At 38.2% G+C, this 13,655-nt stretch overlaps 3 protein-coding genes across 6 annotated transcripts in view; 2 read left to right on the forward strand and 1 right to left on the reverse strand.

The window, feature by feature from the left end:
* CFAP210 (cilia and flagella associated protein 210) overlaps nucleotides 1-4,476 on the reverse strand; it is a 42,280-nt gene extending 37,804 nt beyond the window's left edge. The window contains exon 1 of the mRNA XM_047722543.1: nucleotides 4,325-4,476. Within this exon, the coding sequence (XP_047578499.1) occupies nucleotides 4,325-4,373 (49 nt within the window). The 5' untranslated portion in view covers nucleotides 4,374-4,476. The remainder of the gene's footprint in view (nucleotides 1-4,324) is intronic.
* Nucleotides 4,477-4,557: 81 nt separating this feature from the next.
* PHOSPHO2 (phosphatase, orphan 2) lies at nucleotides 4,558-10,231 on the forward strand. Of its 4 annotated transcripts, XM_047722094.1 has the most exons (4): nucleotides 4,559-4,801; nucleotides 5,313-5,346; nucleotides 6,853-7,027; nucleotides 9,470-10,231. In XM_047722094.1, the coding sequence occupies exon 4, from the start codon at nucleotides 9,496-9,498 to the stop codon at nucleotides 10,219-10,221; it is 726 nt and encodes a 241-aa protein (XP_047578050.1). In that variant the 5' UTR covers nucleotides 4,559-4,801; nucleotides 5,313-5,346; nucleotides 6,853-7,027; nucleotides 9,470-9,495; the 3' UTR covers nucleotides 10,222-10,231. The 4 variants fall into 4 exon arrangements, with proteins under 4 accessions (XP_047578052.1, XP_047578050.1, XP_047578051.1 ...); XM_047722095.1 differs by lacking the exon at nucleotides 6,853-7,027; XM_047722097.1 differs by lacking the exon at nucleotides 6,853-7,027 and having other exon boundaries at nucleotides 4,569-4,686.
* Nucleotides 10,232-10,261: 30 nt separating this feature from the next.
* KLHL23 (kelch like family member 23) overlaps nucleotides 10,262-13,655 on the forward strand; it is a 31,749-nt gene continuing 28,355 nt past the window's right edge. The window contains exon 1 of the mRNA XM_047722092.1: nucleotides 10,262-10,628. The gene's annotated coding sequence lies outside the window, so the exon portion shown is untranslated. The remainder of the gene's footprint in view (nucleotides 10,629-13,655) is intronic.

Consider the following 13,655-nt stretch of genomic DNA (forward strand, 5'->3'; position numbering starts at 1 on the left):
TCTTAGCAAGTTTCAATTATGCCATATAGTATTTATAGTCCCAATGCTATACATTACATCTCCAGGACTTATTATTTTATAATAACTTCAAGTTTGTACCTTTTGACCTCCTTCACCATTTCTCCCACTGCCCATCTCCTGCCTCTGGCAACCACCAGTCTGTTCTCTATGAGTCTGGTTTTTGGGAAGGTTTTGTGGAGTTTTTTGTTTGTTTGTTATATTCCACATATATAAATGACATCATACAGTATTTGTCTTTCTCTGTCCGACTTATTCCCCTCAAAGTCCATGTTATTGCAATGGCAAGATTTTCTTCTTTTCTGGGTCTAAATAATATTCTCTTGTACATATAAACCGTATTTTCTTTACCTATTCACCCATTAATAGACACTTAAGGTTGTTTCCATATTCTAACATATGTAAATAATATTGCAGTGAACATGGGGGTGCAGATATCTCTCTGAATTAGTGTCCTCATTTTCTTTGGATAACTACCCAGAAGTGGAACTTCTGGATCCTATGGTAATTCTATTTGTAATTTTTGAGGAACCTGCATACTGTTTTCAATAGTGTCTGCACTAATTTACATTTTCAACAAGAGTGCACAAGGCTTCCCTTTTCTCCACATCCTCACCAACATTTGTTATTTCTTATCTTTTTGATAATAGCCATTCTAACAACCACCATTTTTTAATTATGTTATGTTAGTCATCATACAGCCACCATTTATTTTGGTTTTGATTTGCATGGTTTCTTCTTTGACCCATTTTTTAAAACCTAAAAGCATTTAATTTCTTCATACTTGTGAATTCCCCAAATTTCTATTATTGATTTCTAAGTCATTCCACTGTGTTTGGATAATATATTTTGTATTATTTCTATCCTTTTAAATGTATAAAGACTTGTTTTATAACCTGTCATATGGTCTATCCTGAAGAATGTTCTATGGGCATTTGAAAGGAACATATATTCTGCTATTGCTTTTGTCTTTTTTTTTTTAATTTTTTTTTTTAAGATTTATTTATTTATTTGACAGACAGAAATCACAAGGAGGCAGAGAGGCAGGCAGAGAGAGAGGAGGAAGCAGGCTCCCCGCGGAGCAGAGAGCCCGATGCGGGACTCGATCCCAGGACCCTGAGATCATGACCTGAGCCGAAGGCAGATGCTTTAACCCACTGAGCCACCCAGGCGCCCTTGCTTTTGTCTTTTGACAGTTTCATCAAGCTATGTCTGGTTCTGGATCTGTTTTAATTTATTCTATTCAGACAATGAGCTCTTCTTTTTTTTTTTTTTTTTAAAGATTTTTATTTTTATTTATTTGACAGAGAGATCACAAGTAGGCAGAGAGGCAGGCAGAGAGAGAGGAGGAAGCAGGCTCCCCGCCGAGCAGAGAGCCCGATGCGGGGCTCGATCCCAGGACCCTGAGATCATGACCCGAGCCGAAGGCAGCGGCTTAACCCACTGAGCCACCCAGGCGCCCCACAATGAGCTCTTCTATATGTAATGTTTTTCATCAAATTTATGAAGTCTACAATCATTATTTCTTCGAATGTTTTCTTCTACCCTTTTCTCTCTTCTCCTTCTAAGACTCAAATTGCACGCATGTTGGTATACTTGTTTGTGTCCTACTTTCTCTGAGGATCTGCTCATTTTTATTCATTCTTTTTTTTCCTATTTCTTAGACTGAACAACCTCAATCAAATATGTTCAAGTTCATAGAATTTTTCTTCTCCACAGTCACCTGCTATTGATATCCTGTAGTGAATTTTTCATTTAAACCATTGTGCTTTTCAACTTGAAAATTTCTACTTGGTTTCTGTTTATAATTTCTATCTCTTTATTGATATGGTCTATTTTGTGAGACAGCATTCTTAATATTTTCCTGCAGTTTCTCTGACATTTAGTTCTTTGAACATATTTATAATAGCTATAAATCTACACAAGAATATTGCTTAGAAGTCTAACACCTGGCTTCCTCAGGAACAATTCCTATTAAAACTTTTTTTCCTGTTTGGGACATAATTTCTTATTTCTTTGCATGCCTTGTCATTTTAAACAATATATGGTAAGTCTAGATGTTAGATTCCCCTCACACAGCAATATTTTTTTGCTCTGTTTTTGCTGTTGTGGTTTGTTTAGTGCTTTTCCGGAACTAAACCTGTAAAGTCTGTATTCTTTATTGTATGTGGCTATTGGAATTTCAGCTTGGTTAGTTTAGTTGTCAGCTAATAACTGGACAGAGTTTCCTTAAATTAAATTTTATTTCCTTAAATAAGTTTCCCAGACTTAGCTAAGAAATGTTCTGTGAGTGGTGCAGCATGACTTCAATGCTCAGGCAGATAGTTTACAACTCTGTGTTAGCCTTTACTTTTTCTTGCATAGAGCCTCAAATTCAGCCAGAGGTGAAAGCTTCATTCTCAGGTATTTCTTGGGCATGTGCACAGCACTATGCATGCATTTGTCCTTATGGATTCCCAGGAATAAGTAGGATCTTCAGCCCCCTATGGACATCTCATTTCCCAGGTATTCTTCTTAAGTTTTTTGGTTAGTTTGTTGTTTGTACCAACAGTTACCACTATATCAGAGAGCTGTGATGTTAAAAAAAAATTGCTACTGATCATTTTAACAAGTATACCCAGTGAACTCGGAGTCAGGTCAAATAAAGTCAAGCCTTGTGAGTGGGATTTTCCAGGGAACTGTGAGACAGGTCAAATAACAGTTATCTTAAAAAGGGAGATTTGGAAAGGATCCAATCCTGTTCCGCCCCCCCCCCCCCCATATTACTAAGCCACTGGATTTCACTGTGGTAGCAATGGTTTTCTAGACCTCCATGGGGCTAGGAGAAAAATATGGGATTAGAGCAAGTTAAAATGGCAAAAAACATACTGTTGTTACCAAGATTTAGCTATTTTTCCTGATAAACACTTCCCAGTTATTGCAAGCCTTTGGTTAATTTCCTGAGTTCTCAAAAGAATGTTGGCTCTGACAGGTTTTTGTTTTTGTTTTTTGTTTTTGTTTTTGGTCAGTGTTCTTTTTCATTTAATAAAGAGAAGGACTTTTGGAGATTGTTATCTCCAAAATGGATTTCTGGCTGATGTCAGCCCACTAAATCTTTAGATAATCATTTTACTGGCTGATGTCACCCCACTAAATCTTTAGATAATCGTTTTACAGATAGCTATCTACATACCTGAGCCCCTCTCCTACTTCACCCTCTTCTAGATGGAGATTATAATTTAGTAGTAAGGCTCAGATAGTAACTTTTTTTGTTCACTTATTTGTAATCTCCACACCCAACATGCCGTTCACACTCACGACCTGGAGATCAAGAGTCACATGCTCTACCGACTGAGCCAGTCAGGTACCCCTCGGATGGTAACTTTTGGACTGAATGACACAAAACATTATTTAACATCTATCAGATAAATCAAAGTACTTTTACTGTAGTACTTTGTATATGAGACAGTGAGTATGTGAGACTAATTGTGTTTTTTCAATACATGTCATATGGGTACTTTCTCTCTCCAACCAGTCAGGACCTTCTGCTGCTACTTCATGGTCCTTCACTGCAGAAATACCCATTAGTGTCCACTGGTGAGTTAATGGCTGGCCCTCACTCTACATCTGGCATAAAGAGGCGCTACTGCTACAGAAGTTCAGGCAATGACATGAAGAAAAGTCCAAATTCCCAAGGTTCAAGTGGTCACCATGACAACATTAATTGGGAATTTAGGCTTAAGAAAATAAAATCATTGGAATTGCTAAAGAGTTCTTTAGATGTCCCCCTAGGCTACTTCTATTCAAAAATCAGATTTTTTATAACAGGTCATCTAGATTACACTATCTAAGTAGAATTATTTTTTATACTTCTTCACTCTAGAGATGAGGAACTCGAGACATTGCCATTAGAGACTTTGCTAAGAGCACTCAGTAGGTTCACAGCACAGCCAAGACTCTAATGAGGTCACTGATATTTCCAAAAGATATTCCAATTCACTCAGTGAGTAACAAAAGCTTAAGGGAATTCAGCAAACACCAGGCTCTTGGAGCTGCTACTGCACTGTTTGAGGATCAGACCAGACGGTCAACTGGGAATCTATGACTTACCTCTTCTCCGCTTCTATTTGTGTAAGCTTTTCCCACCCACCTATTCATCTGAAGGCAAAACCGTCCATTTACACAGAGCCCAATGATGCCCTGTGGGGATGCTTTCGAGTTGGTTGAGCCCTTTTCAAAAAGTAACCAATACTTTCATTTGCCACCCTTACCCTATGCCTGGAGGCCAGAAACAATCCCTGTGCCTAGGTAGGCCTGTTTACCTCACCTGTATCTTCCTTCGCCCGTCCACAGCGCCTTCCAAACCGCACCAGCATCTCTAACGAGGTAGGTGCCTTTGGCGCTTTGTGACTTGGAAAGGCGATTCCGATGCTGGGCGAGTAGCACTCCAGCCGGCCGAATGTTTGCCAAACTGCACAGTTGCTTAGCAACGCCGCCGGAAGTGACGGCGGACCTGCGAGCGCGCTGCCTCGGGCCATTGGGCTGGGAAACAGGGACTGCGCCTGCGCGAGAAGTCGAGGCCCAGCGTGCCTGTTGGGTTACCCTCACTGACAGGCACAGGAACGAGGTCGGAGGGCAGAGTCCGCGGGAGCGGCGCGGAGGCAAGGCTGCTGCTGGCACCTGGTCTGGGTCAGTGAGGAGCCCTGGGGACCCGGCCCGGCGCTCCCATCCTCATCCAGCGCGCTCCTCACAGGGGATGACCCCAGCAAGGTGCCTGCGCCTACGTTCAGTGCGGACCCTGCAGGTGTGTGGGAGAACGAGGCCTGGGCTTGGTGTGCTTGGCCTACAGACCTCCTCGGGTGGAAGGTGGAGGGCAGAGGCCTCCCTTCCATAGATACCCAGAGAATCATGGACAGAAAATCTGTTTTTAAATACTTAGGTTTCTAAGCCATGAGCCAGGTTAGATGAAGCTTATATATTTTTTTAAAAAGAGAAATGTTAAAACTTGGATATCGTCCCAGAACATTCATGTTAGGACCTTTAAGACATTTTAATTTGCTCGGTAAATATAGTAAAACTGAATGTATCTGTGGGACTAGTCAGACCACGAAGGACGCAAAAAACTGTTGAGAGTGGATGCAGGCTAGGTTTCAGAAGATCCTTTTCTGACACATCGAAGTACAAATGATTTCATTATAAGCTAGTCGGCTAGGACACCTACACATGAGGCATCAAACTAGAGTCCCTCAAAACGAAAGGAGGTAAAATTTTTAATCACTAGAGTTCTAACACGTAGTTGTACTGTTTTTCTTTAGGTTTTCTATCAGATGTTCCACCGTAATAATGCTGGTAAGTATGAAAGGATTAATAAAGTACTTGTTGACAGAAATTAGCTTTTGCACATATAGTATTGATGGTTTTGTTTGTTTGTTTGTTTGTTTTTTGAAAGCATGGTTGTAAAAATGTCAAAAGCTGGGAAGGGTCAGAGATTTTTATCCCACTTGCAGGCTAACAACTTAGCCTGCCACGGTTCTGTAGAAGACACAGACTCCTAGGCAGAGATGGATTACCTACATACAGCATTAACAGTAGACTGACTATGAGCAGTTTTGCTCCAAGTCCCACAGGGTGATGCAAAGCGGCCCAGAAGTCACCTGCAAGTGGAGTGTGTTGCCTTACAGGACAGGAACCCTGAGCTTAGGGAACCATATTTATTATACTGAACAATAAACATGCCTTTCAAGACTTTTCACTCTACATACATTTTTGAGACAATAGGCGAGAGCATAGAGCAGTGAATGTCTTCTTGTAAGGCATGTAGAGCCAGTAGAGACCCATGAAGAATTACCTCCTAACAAAAATTCTCTGGAATTTTAACTAAATAGGTTACAGAAAGTATTGAATCATAAAATTCAGTGTCAACAATTTGCCAGTTTAACATGATAGTCCGGTATCATTCAACTTCCTACACCTGGTTCACCGAACCCATGGATGTTTACAGCTAAGTCTATCTAGAGTTAGTTATTGACTCCACCTCTGTGCTTTATTTTGTTGTGAAATTAAGGTAGCATTTGCATTTTGATCTGAAACAGAGTTTATTCTGGGGAAAAATTATTACAAAATCAGTGTAGAAGAAGAATGCACTGCAATTGAAGCACCCATGATCTTGTCACTGTAAACATAGACATCTTTTTAAAACCAAAATGAGATTATACTGTACACACTATTTAGTGACTTAATTTGTACTAAACATCTTAGCTTTTATTGGCTACATAAATATTCATTATCTGGTTATCATATACATTATCTTATTTAACCAGTCCCCAATCCTTGGATGTCTATGTAGTTTCAAATTTTCAGTGTTGTTAAAAACACTTAGGCTATTGTTAATGCAGGAAACATTGCAGAGATACCAAATGTATACTGCTCATGCTTTTGGAGAGAATAGTTAATAACTGCTTTTGGAATTTTAACAAATTGGGTTAAAATAGATTCACATTCTTACCACTAATTTTTGTGCACATCCTTGGGTTTTGAAGACTTTTAAAAATATATATAGCACTAATCTTTGAAAGTTTATGGACAACAGAATGTAGTACTTGTGTATTATTTAACAAGAAAAAGAAGAAAATGGAATCTGGAAATCTCAGCATCATCAGCCTAACGCTTGTGATTTTATCCCATGGATAAAAATGTAGATTCATATAACATTCCCTGTTTTATAATTAAGACCTTTGTTTAATCAAGATTTTGTTTCTCCTATTGCCAACATGTGCCTCTCTGATGTGAGAGAAAACAACATAATTAGAAAACATAAATTTAAAAAAATACCTTAAATGCTTTTATTAATTTTAGGAGTTAAGACGTCTCCGTTTCTTTGCTCCAAACCAGAAGACTTTGTTCCCTGCATATAGAGTAGGAGTAATGTTGGTTAGAAACTGGCTGGTGTTTAAAACTGAAGATTGTCATGACTGTTTAACTTAAACCCTATTCTGAAGTAAAAATAATTGTCTTGGAAATACTAAGTTGGGTAAGTATTTTTTAATAAAGGTTTATGTTGAGTGGTGACAAAAAAACTAATAGAAAATGATCTAAAATTATACTTAAAATTAAAATTAAGAAAAGTACACTTTTAGATAGAAATTAATAGTCCATTGCAGAACTATGTTAACTTCAGGCTTATGATATATCTTATTATTTTGAGGTTAATAGTTCAGGAATTTGGATAACTTGTGGCTCATTAAATCTAGGCTTGAGACAGTTTTCAACCAATGAATTACATTTGAAAATTTTAAAAAAATTATGTATAAAGTTCAGAATGCCTGAAAACTGTGTTTAATTTAAAGTGTGCCTAGAGTGTAGTGCTAATGTATTTGTCAACTATGCCTTATTCCTATATGTTACATTGTTTCCATGACAGTGAATTCTGCACTTAAATCTCTAGGAGTCAGCCATAGACACCTGGATTAGATATTTAGAGATACAAGGATCCAGAGTATCAGAGTATTACATACTGTCTAAATTCACACAACAAGAGATACCCTTCAGGGTTAGTTATTCTCCAGATATTCTAAATTGAGAGACATAGAATACTCACTCTTATATGAGTCTGTAAACTCTATTCTCAGTTTTACCTACTAGATATCTATTCACCTAATGGATAAACCAGAGACTATATGTGGTTAAATGCCATGTTCTCCATTTTTAATTGATCTCTTCTTTTTCATATTGGTGAGGTTCTTCACTTTTCTTTTTAGGATTTCTTGTTAAAACTTCAGAATGGTTATAAGTAGTTCACAGATGTGGTATTATGGTTAGTGTGTACTTCGGGACTAATGAATGTTTTCATGTATTAAACATCTTTTTGTCAAAATGACCACCTAATATTTATTTTTAAACTGATTAATAAGTGGGGCACCTGGCTCCATCATTTGGAGGACGATGTGACTCTTGATCTTGGAATTGTAAGTTTGAGCCCCATGTTGGATGTAGAGATTACAAAAAAATAAATAAACTTAAAAAAATAAACTAATTAATAATCTTTATTCTATTTCTTAGCCACTAGAGTACTGTACTTTAAGCATGAATTTTGGAGTCTGGACCTGAGTCCAAATTTCAGCTCTTCCACTTAACTAAAATTTAATCAACTTAACAAATATTTAATCTTCAGTTTATATATCTTTAAGATGAGGATAATAATTTCTACTTAATAGGGTTATGAAGTTAAGTAGATGATGAGAATGTAAAGTTCTTAGCCTAGTGTATTGTGATATCCTTAAAAGTATTAGTTACTCTTTAAAAAAAGATTTTTTTTGTTGTTTATATGCAGTAATTGTAGCTTCTCATGGGTATTCTTTATAACTGTCTTTTTTTACATAATTTTTAAAAAAATATATTTATCTATTTGGCAGCAGGAGGGATTACAATTAGGAAGAGAGGCAGACAGAGAGAGGGGGAAAGCAGGCTCCTCGCTGGGCAGGAAGCCCGATATGGGGCTCGATCCCAGGACCCTGATATCATGACCCGAGCTGAAGGCAGAGGCTTAACCCACTGAGCCACCCAGGTGCCCTTTTTTTTTACATAATTTTTATCCATACCATCTGTTGACCAGTTTAGTTTTTCCTTTTCTCAAGATTTATAATTAATGATCTTCATTATCATTTAATAAAAACTAAGAAGTAAGTAATCGTCATATCATAAGCAATGAGATTTTTCACACATTCCCAGATTATTTGGTACTCCAGAGCTAAACTGTCTAAGGAAAATATAAATAAATGTGAAAATTGTTAACAAAAGTTACTTCTAGTTTAGAAGAATGGAATTGACTCCCAGCTTTAATTTGTTTAGGATTTCAAGTACAACATCAAGCAACCATTTAGTTATAACACTGGCATTACTGATTTCAAGCTAAATGCCTTTTTTAGGAAAGTTATTCAAATTTTGCAAGATGTCATGGTGTTAAAATTCGGTCAGAATTTAGGATAGTATACAGAGGATTTATATTATATGTGAGTTGTTATTTAATATGTGGATTATTGTAAATATTTTAAACTAATAAATTTATGATTGATAATTTAAGGACAATAAGAGTGATTAGCCTACTTTTCTCTGTCTTTTTTATAATTTTTCTAAATTAGGCTGTAAGAGAATAATTATTTCATTACTCCTCTCATTGGCTTACTCTGTAGTTTAATTCTGAGCGTCAAAGAATCATACCCTCCAGAACACAATAATACTGTGAATGTCCTTTTAGATATTTTGTTTCCATTTACTTGAAGTACTCAAATATGAACTTTGCTTCTTAAGAAAAAAAATGCTTAAGTGGTAGCCTTAAATGCTTAATCATTTGACTTTTTTTTTAATATTAACCCTTTGTTTTAGCAGATTAACATTCAGTAATGTTTGTTAAATAAGTGTAATAGCTAGATATGTAAAACAGTATGTTTAGGAAACAATATTTCTTGTTTTTCAGGGTAACCCACATTTGCTTTTGGAACCATGAAAATTTTGCTCGTTTTTGACTTTGACAATACAATCATAGATGATAATAGTGACACCTGGATTGTACAGTGTGCTCCAGAGAAAAAGCTTCCTATTGAACTACAAGATTCTTATGAAAAAGGATTTTGGACAGAATTTATGGGCAGAGTCTTTAAGTATTTGGGAGATGAAGGTGTAAGAGAAGATGAAATGAAAAGAGCAGTGACATCAATGCCTTTCACTCTAGGGATGGTGGAGCTTTTGAACTTTATAAGAAAGAACAAGGATAAATTTGACTGCATCATTATTTCAGATTCAAATTCAGTCTTCATAGATTGGGTTTTAGAAGCTACCAGTTTTCATGATGTGTTTGATAAAGTGTTTACAAATCCGGCAGCTTTTGATAGCAATGGTCATCTCACTGTGGAAAGTTACCATGTCCATTCTTGCAACAGGTGCCCCAAAAATCTTTGCAAAAATGTAGTTTTGGTAGAATTTGTAGATAAACAGTTACAACAGGGAGTGAATTATACACGAATTGTTTATATAGGTGATGGTGGAAACGATGTCTGTCCAGTAACTTTTTTAAAGAAGAATGATGTTGCCATGCCACGGAAAGGATATACTTTACAGAAAACTCTTTCTAGAATGTCTCAAAATCTTGAACCAATGGAATCATCTGTTATAGTTTGGTCTTCAGGTGTCGAAATAATTTCTCATTTACAATTTCTAATAAAGGAGTAATATGCCAACAGCCACAATGTGTATTGGTTAAGGTTACTACAGCAGCATAAAACTAAAACCCCAAATACGAGTGGCTTTAAAAAAAGAAAGGTTTTTTCCCCCTCACTTAACAGGGTTTCAGAGGTAAGTATCACAAGGCTGCTGTGGTGCTCTAGCAACCTCAGCACTTGGCTTCTCTCTCACATTCCAAGATTGCTGTTCAAAGTCTTTCCCTCACGTCAACACTAACCAGCAAGGCAGAGGGCAGTGAATGAGAAGGTCGCACCCTCACTTAATTTTCTTGGCCAAGACTTAGTCACGGTCCCCCGTGAGGGAGAAGGATGCGAGGAAGGATGAAAATACAGCTTTTATTCCAGATGACCATATGCCTGGGAAAAATTGGGGGAAGAAAGGAGTACATAATTAAGGTAGGTGCAATTAGTGTCTGCCAAAGGTGGTTGATAGATAGATAATATTTTAAAATTTATTCCCGGATAGAGTGGTCATATATTTTACTTTCTTAGATGCTTACTTCAAAAGCATATCTCGTAGGTACAGATCTTAAGAATAAGCCTGTCACTTTATTCACGTAACAATAAAAGGTTCCCAAATGTATATAATGTCCTACTCCCAAGTCAATATTTTATTTATTTGAGAGAGAGAGAGAGAGAGCATGAATAGGGGGAGGGTCAGAGAGAGAATCCACAAGCAGATTCTGTTGAGTGTGGAGCCTGACACAGGTGATCCCAGGACCTTGAGATCATGCCCTGAGCCAAAACCAAGAGTCAGCTGCTCAACCAACTGAGCCAGCCAGATGCCCCCCAAATCAGTTTTTAAAGATACAGATGCAGGGGCACCTGGGTGGCTCAGTGGGTTAAAGCCTCTGCCTTCGGCTCAGGTCACGGTCTCGGGGTCCTGGGACCGAGCCTCGCATTGGGCTCTCTGCTCAGCGGGGAGCCTGCTTCTTCCTTTCTCCCTGCCTGCCTCTCTGACTACTTGTGGTCTCTGTCTATCAAATAAATAAAATATTAAAAAAAAAAAAAGATACAGATGCAATATCTATTGCACAAGTTTATACAAATTTCAGATTTTCGTTTTTTTTTTTTTTTAAAGATTTATTTATTTATTTATTTGACAGAGAGAGATCACAAGCAGGCAGAGAGGCAGGCAGAGAGACAGGAGGAAGCAGGCTCCCTGCTGAGCAGAGAGCCCGATACGGGACTCGATCCCAGGACTCCGAGATCATGACCTGAGCCGAAGGCAGCGGCTTAACCCACTGAGCCACCCAGGCGCCCCAAGATTTTCTTTTTTTTAAATGAAATAAATTAATGTTCTTCAAATGTTTTAAGTTTATATCAGCATCACAGGCTATAATTCCAGTGTGCTGGTTTCATCAGTATGTTATTTCTATTTAGGAACGAAGTCTTTTATTTTTATTTATTTATTTATTTTTTAAGATTTTATTTATTTATTTGACAGAGATCACAAGTAGGCAGAGGCAGACAGAGAGAGAGAGAGGGAAGCAGGCTTTCCGCAGAGCAGAGAGCCCGACTCGGGGCTCGATCCCAGGACTCCAGGACCATGACCTGAGCCGAAGGCAGAGACCCCAACCCACTGAGCCACCCAGGTGCCCCTTATTTTTTTTAAGTACATTTCATCGAGCCCAACATGGGGCTTGAACTCACAACCCTGATATTGACACCTGAGCTGAGATCAAGAATCAAATTCTTAACTGACAGAGCCACACACGTGCCCCATTTTTTATTGTGGTTTTTCTTTTTATTCTTTAATTAAGTTTAGTTGATACCGTGTTACATTAGTTTCAGGTGTACAACATGGTGTTTGGACAAGTTTATATTTTACATGTTTATGCATCATGCTATGTTCACCTCAGGTGTGACTCCCTCATCTGTCACTGTGGAAGGCTGTTACAATACCGGTAACTATATTCCCTATACTGTATCTCTCATCCTGTGACTCACTTATTCCATGACGGGAAGCCTATATCTCCTACTCTTCTTCCTCACTTTTCTCTTCCCTCCACTCCGCACATGTCTGGCAACCATGGGTTTATTCTCTATATTTATGGGTCTGTTTCTGCTTGTTTTATTTTTCAAACTACACATATAAGTGAAATTGTATGGTATATCTCTTTCTCTGACTTATTTCACTTAGCATAATGTCCTCTAGGTCCATCCATGTTGCAAATGGCAAACTCCCATCCTTTTTTGAGGCTGATATTCCTCTGTGTGTGTGTGTGTGTGTGTGTGTGTGAGAGAGAGAGAGAGAGTACGCATCACATTTTTACTATGATAGACACATTTCTTCCATGTCTGGGCTATTATACATAATGCTGCAATAAACATAGGGTTGCATATATCTTTTTAAAGATTTTATTTATTTATTTATTTGACAGAGATCACAAAGTAAGCAGAGAGACAGGCAGAGAGAGGAAGGGAAGCAGGCTTCCCTCTGAGCAGAGAGTCAGATGTGGGGCTCAAACCCAGGACCCTGGGATCATGACCTGAGCTGAAGGCAGAGGATTTAACCCACTGAGCCACCTAGGTGCCCCAGGGTTGCGTATATCTTTTTGAATTCGTGTTTTTGTTTTCTTTCAGTAAATATCCCTAGTGGAATTACTGGATCATATAGTGTTTACACTTTTTTAAAGATATTATTTATTTATTTGACAGAGAGAGACACAGAGAGAGAGGGAATACAAGCAGGAGGAGCAGGAGAGGGAGAAGCAGGCTTCCCGCCCAGCAGGGAGCCTGATGTGGGTCTCGATCCAGGACCCTGGGATCATGACCTGAGCCAAAGGCAGCCGTTTAATGACTGAGCCATCCAGGTGCCCCATTTTTTAAAAAACTAAACCTCCAGGGTGCCTGGGTGGCTCAGTGGGTTAAAGCATCTGCCTTTGGCTCAGGTCATCATCCCGGCGTCCTGGGATCAAGCCCCATATCGGGCTTTCTGCTCCACGGAGAGCCTGCTTCCTCCTCTCTCTCTCTCTCTACCTGCCTCTCTGTCTACTTGTGATTTCTGTCAAATAAATAAATAAAAATCTTAAAAAAACAACAACAAAAATCTCCATACTGTTATCCATGGTGGCTACATCAATTTACATTCCACTGGCAGTGCCTGAAGTTTCCTTTTCCCCCACATCCTTGCCAACACTTACCATTTCTTGTCTTTGTGTTACTAGCCATTCTGATAAGTGTAAGGTATTATCTCACTGTAGTTTTGATTTGCATTTCCCTGATGATGAGTGATGTTCAGCAGCTTTTCATGTGTCTCTTAGCCATCTATATGTCTTCTTTGGAGAAATGGCTCTCTGCCCATATTTTTTGCCCATTTTTTAAATTGGATCATTTCTTTGGTGTTGAATTGTGTACGTTCTTTATACTTGTTGGATATTAACCCCTTATTGGATATATCATTTACAAATATCTTCTCCC

The sequence above is a fragment of the Lutra lutra genome, chromosome 3 (genome assembly GCF_902655055.1).
Source record: "Lutra lutra chromosome 3, mLutLut1.2, whole genome shotgun sequence".
NCBI classification, from domain to species: domain Eukaryota; kingdom Metazoa; phylum Chordata; class Mammalia; order Carnivora; family Mustelidae; genus Lutra; species Lutra lutra.

Coding starts and splice junctions, on each gene's coding strand:
- PHOSPHO2 (XM_047722096.1), top strand. CDS start 9,496: ATGAAAATTTTGCTCGTTTTTGACTTTGACAATACAATCATAGATGAT.